The following is a 6000-nucleotide window of genomic DNA, read 5'->3' as shown; positions in this document are numbered from 1 at the left end:
GGATGATGCAGGAGAGCTGCTCAGCTGAATGTGGGGCACAGAGCACAGCTGGGGGAGCCTGCAGCTCAAACCTGATTTGTCAGTGGGACGGTAGCAAAAAATCTGTCAACGGATCTCCAGCTGCTTGGAAAAAGTACTCACGCTATTTGCAGCTTTTAGTATTTTAATGAATATGCAAGCTACAATACATTTAGTAGGGATTGTATGTTACGCATTGTAGCAAAATAGTTGAATGAATGAGGAATTATTTTTTATTAATTGAAGACTCTTCAGTTCTTCTCTTTCAATGTGATCAGTTGCATCGCGAGAACTACACTTCAAAAACACAATTTTTTTTGGTCTAATTTCTCGTCCAAATATCTTAGTAGCCTACACTTAAAATAAGACAAAGCTAACTTACAAGCAACTTTTTAGCAAGGCATAGGAGCTTAACATTGTGTTAGAATTGAGAATCTTTGGTTAAAAAAAAATAAATAAATAAGGAAAGTTGATGCTCAAGATGCCCTCTATCCAATTTGACCTAGTTTGAGCTGTTGAAGAAGAATTGTTCCACTCTGTGCTGGTTAGTCACAAAAATACTTGTAGCAGCAATGTAGCACAATTAATATTTTTGCAAGGTTCTGCATATGTCATCAGTATGTTTTGCTGTGTTTCTGCCTGCAGCTCCATGAGTGTGGGTGGAGTGACCTTTCCCTTGGAGCAACAATCCAAAGACCCCCAGTCTGTGGTTTACACCGGTCAGTATGACACTGAGGGGGTGGCACACACAAAGAGTGGAGAAAGGCAGCCAGTTCAAATTAATATACAGGTATGGGTGTACTGCACACGTCTGACAAGTATGAACCCAATATGTGGATCGATCGGCTTTTTCCACTATCATCGGTGACACAACTGATCTGATATTTGTGTCTGTATTCTCTTCAAAATTCTAATTATAGCAGTCATAAAATATAACATAAATTAGCACATTTGAACTGACAGTACATGTCGGTCTTTCTGCAAAGATGTAACAGTAATTCTCACATATTATTGTATGAGTTTATGAATGCCTGGTGGAGTTAAAATTGTTATTATTACTACAATAAATACTATATAAGAATGCTATGCTATTATTATTATTTTTTTGCTCACTGAAAAGAGATGTGATTATATGTGTCTGTGAAACTTTGTCGCTGTCTTATCTTGGGGTCAAAGTTGAATTATAAAATAACTATAATTCTTGGGAAGCATGGGTTTCTGGAGCAAACTCTTACTATAACAACATTTTAATCAGTGTTTAAAAACTTAATGTTATGAACTTACATTTTTTTGGTCAAGTTATCCTGTATAACAACATCTGATGCATTTTAAATGTTATGTTTACATTTGTATCGGCTTCCGCATTTCCGCATTAACCTTTATCCTGTGGTATCATAAGCTCTGTAGATGTTTATAACGCTGCAGCCGTGTGTCCTAGCAATATGTTCCTCTTTCTTTTCACCTTTAAAGGCTTTTCCACAAAATGTACTTTAAAATTGGATGTGCGTGAAGTGTTTCCTTTATTAATAATCAAGTTTTCACAGCAAGAGATTCGATGATGCTCAGGCCTTAAGGTGTGCGTGTCTCGTACATGTGTTTGTGCTTTCAGTTCACAGAGGCGGGTTCATTCGAAACCGTGTGGCAGGTGAAATTCTACAACTACAACAAGAGGGACCACTGCCAGTGGGGCAACAGCTTTAACAGCATCGAGTACGAATGCAAACCCAACGACACGCGCACGCTCATGTGGATCAACAAAGAGATGTTCGTCTGATGGCCAGAGGCGACGCAAAAGACTTGGGTGTGTGCGTTAACGTGTCCTCCCTCCTTCAACCTTCTGTCAGTGTCAGAAAATGTGAAGCTCTTTGCAACCGAGACAGACCCATACTCTCGCTATTTTATGTAAAAGACTGCATAAACTTCCTTAGAAAGTTTCCACTTACACTCTGGTATTCTGTATTCTCAAATGTGGAAAAAATACATTTTTGTGTAACAGTACTGTAGTTGTGAAAGATTACCTGTGTTTACAATGAGTGTGATGAGTGTGTGTTTTACAGATGGTGCTACCAATGTGGCTATGTGGATATGTATGTATTTTTAAGCTACATGCAGTACTGTGGAAAAGTCTTCAGCTGTCTCTTATTTCTTGAGATTTATTTGATTTGTTTAAGTTACTTAGCAATGATGTCAAAGTCTCCATTGATTCAGTGTTGTTCGTACAAAAGGAAACTTAAAGAACCATTCATAAGTTTAGTTCAATCTAAGATACCAAAGACAACACAGTTAGTCACAGACAAGAGAAATAATCTAGTATTTAAGCAAAAATAAGATGATTCCCAAGGATCTATTAGCATAGCACTAGTGCCTAAGATTAGCACTAGCTTTTTGAACAACCCTAAGAAGGAGAAACTGATGGAGATTTTAATGAAAAGTTTACCAAAAAAATAGTCTGGCTGCTTTCAATCAAAGGCATACATTAAAAATGGTGTACATTGCTGTTTGTACACATTTTTCATATCCACTGTTAGCTTTAAAATATCTATTAAGCAACAAAAGCCAGCATAAAAGTCAAACAACTGTACTGTTAAAATCCATAATCTCACACCTTCCTTATGCCTGCTGAATTTGCCAGTTTTTTAATTGGCACCCAAGTAATCATCCCCCATCTGTCTGCAAAGCACTGCCATAAAATATGTGTGAGAACTTGGGGGGGGGGGACACTAACAGTATGGCAGAAATGGTTGGCATGTAAAAAGTTCTTTGGCAGCAGGGTGCTATAGAGTCTATGAGATTTGTACCAATAAACTGAAGGGTCTGTAGATGTTACGTAATGATTCTAATGATTCAAAAAGGACTTGTGGATGTGGCAAACTGAGTCATTGTATTTTCTTGGAACGAGGACCTGAAAGTATTTCCTGACTTCAGAGGGATCCAACCTCTAAGTCTCCCTGAGAAAGTTTACTGGATACTCCGATCAACTGTGTCTCTTGGATTCCGGTGTAGCAGCATGGCTTACGTTCTGGTCATGGTTCATGGCTGTGGGGCAATTAGGAGTTTAGTTGTCCAGTTCACATGTGCTTTGTGGATCTTGTGAAGACTTACAACTGTGTCTCTTTGTGTGGAGGTTGATGGTAGAGGATGCCAAAGCAAGAACTGCGTAAACATCGCAGTGGTGGTTGGATTTTGCCAGGTCCGCCTCTTATCTAGAATCCGGATGCAGAGTCGACAAGAAGGACTTGTGTGGTTTGCAAAGTTCAGGGTTTCATCTTTGATTGTCACAAATAATGTGGTTCTTTTGATGTCTTCAAACAATGACTTTCGGCATTTACTTGAGGGTTACTGTGAAGTGGACAGGATGAGAATCTGCTCCTTTTTGCTTGAGACCCTGGTTCACAGTGCTTCTTAACCCTTTTTAGATGTGTATCTGCTCCACATGATTCAGATGATTGGAAAAGCCTGTTAACAACTCATTTGTTTAAGTTACTTGTGGGAAATGCCTAAAACATGGAGGACAGTGGGCTGTAGGGATCAGGGTTGAGGAATAATGCTCTTGGTCAAGGTTTTCTATCTGCCTTGCAAAGGGGAAGTTCTAGTATTATGGAGTCTTGTTTATAAGTTATAGTAGGAGGGAGCAGGATATGGATGTATAGATTGGGGCCTTATCTGCAGTAATGCAACTGATGTTCCAGTAAGATAATAGTCAAAAATGAATTTCCTTATTTAGAGTCCATCAACATTCTGACCCTGAACTTTGATAATCTAATCAAGGGGCCTTCTTTTGGAGAATATCTGGTCATGTCCCACTGGTAGGAGACTTCAAGGCAGACCCAGGATCCATTAAGGGGACTGTTTGTCCTTTCTGGACTGGGAATGCCCCCAGGTTGCCAGAACAAACTGGAGAATGTTTCTGATGAGAGTAATGTCAGGATTTTACTGCTGCTCTTGATTCCCCTGTGACCCTTATTCTTAAAGAAGTGGAAGACGATGGACGAACATTTGAGTCGATGAACAGACCCCTCATGTAAAGTTTCATCTAAAATGCCCTCAGGGCAGTGATGCCATATTTGGAGCCATGTTTATGCATTCTTGATTGCTGACCTGTTGATCAAGTTTTATTAAAGCAGTTTTAAAATGACTAAACATTTGGTGCGTTCTGACTGACTTAAAAAGCATCTTGGATTGAAGCACTCTATGTTTACCTATGTGGGACTTTCTTATGTTGAATACCATCATTTGAACATTAAATTCAACTATAAAAGTAGGTATTTTAGCTTTGGGTGCAGTTTTTGTCTCCAGTGTGTTTGTGTTCTCTACCTCTTCTAAAAGAACCTGGCTCCATTAGGGAGAGGGGCAAAAAAAATGTTGTTTTTTGGAATATTCCCAGCCTAGACCTTTAGTGACCTGTTTATTGACTGTTTTTCTTTTATATTTTTTGCGACATTATATAGGAAAATATTTTTTTTTGTACAGAGAACCATTAACTCTTTTCAAATTGTTTATTTATTTTTTCAGAAAACACTTTCAATTTTGAATTAAATTGATCTATGCAGAATATTAGGGCAACAAAATGACACGTGCAATATACTGTTCTGATGGGATTTATATTAAGAAGAAACTTTTCCTGTTGTTAAAGTGATGTTTATAATGTTATTATATTAAAAAAGGAAATACATATTTTTTGTGTCAGTTGTTTTCAATCAGACTAAGTGGTTTACATGGTTTAATTGCTCTAATAATCCTTTTAAATACTATTTCTATGAAACTTTCAGCATCTGGAAGAATACACAACTCTTGCAGGAAATTTTCAGCAGGACATGAGGTGAAATTTCCTTTTAGGCTGTGGTCAGCATAAGACACATTGAAGGTCGTAAATAAACATTTGATTCTCACTAATCTGCGGTTGAGCATTACATAGACATTCATGCTAAATGCAACTGAAAAGTGAGCAAATTTTGTCTCAAAATTTGATGCTCCTTGTAGATTTTTTTAATATTTACTGAGAAATGTCCGTCTTATTCATGCCAGAAACAAACTTTGAGTTCTGTTATGTGTATATTAAATGGTGTCTTGTATTTTACATGACAAAGACCTGGCATTCATATTTAACATGCTTCAGAAATATTAATGTCTCAAAGTGTTACAACAACTGTTTGCTTCACTCCGCATGTCCTTTGCAATCCTATAAGATTCAAGGTTGATGTATTGAATTTCGTGCGTTGCAACCTTCAACGCTTCTGTGGCTGTTCAAGACAGCACAGATTGTACAACTACAGCTGTCTTGAATGACTCACACGTTCAGAGTGAGGAATAGAAGTTTAATGAGATCTGAGGAAAACACTAAGAATGCTACACAAAAAACAAAAGCTGCTGGGTAGTTTCTTTGGCTGGATTTATCCTGCTGGGAAAGAACTTGAGTAGTTTTAACCAAATATTGGGTCAAAAACTGTGACCTGTTTGTTGGGTAACAGAAGACACTCATTCCTCCCAGATTGAGGTTGTCATTCTGGGAGTGACTACTCTTTAGTTTACAAGGCCTTAGCAAAAGCTAGTCCTGTTTGACATTTACACGTTACCAAAGAATTGATTGGAAAGTCCACAGTCATTATTTTATATTGTTATACAGTATGATTTTTTGTCCATATTGAGATTCAGTCAATAAAATTTTTTTTTTTGACATATTAAATGAAGAATAAAAATCCTTTTAAACAATATTAATTGATGAGTCTTTCCGTATTGAGGGCTACTGGAAACTCTGGCTTCTTACCATGTCCAAAAATTTGACTGTTTAATTTCTGTAATTTACCCTTTGGAGTGAGCTTTTTCATTTTTATTGCATATGATAAGTATGTGATTTCCAACGCATGACCCTCTCACAATGATTACTGCACAAGCACACCTGCTTGCTTGTGCAGACCCCAAAGATTAGCCTACTCTTAGGAAGTTCAGACATTCGTAACTTTAAGTTATTTTGGGGGATTGAAA

General features: G+C 37.6%; 1 protein-coding gene across 1 annotated transcript in view; it reads left to right on the top strand.

The window, feature by feature from the left end:
- cnrip1b (cannabinoid receptor interacting protein 1b) overlaps positions 1 to 4692 on the top strand; it is a 5917-nt gene extending 1225 nt beyond the window's left edge. The window contains exons 2-3 of the mRNA XM_008428854.2: positions 664 to 808; positions 1628 to 4692. Coding sequence (XP_008427076.1) covers positions 664 to 808; positions 1628 to 1792 — 310 coding nt within the window. The 3' untranslated portion in view covers positions 1793 to 4692. The remainder of the gene's footprint in view (positions 1 to 663; positions 809 to 1627) is intronic.
- Positions 4693 to 6000: the final 1308 nt, after the last annotated feature.

This window comes from Poecilia reticulata, linkage group LG15 (assembly GCF_000633615.1).
Source record: "Poecilia reticulata strain Guanapo linkage group LG15, Guppy_female_1.0+MT, whole genome shotgun sequence".
Taxonomy (NCBI): domain Eukaryota; kingdom Metazoa; phylum Chordata; class Actinopteri; order Cyprinodontiformes; family Poeciliidae; genus Poecilia; species Poecilia reticulata.
This window is presented reverse-complemented; position numbering and strand designations above follow the sequence as displayed.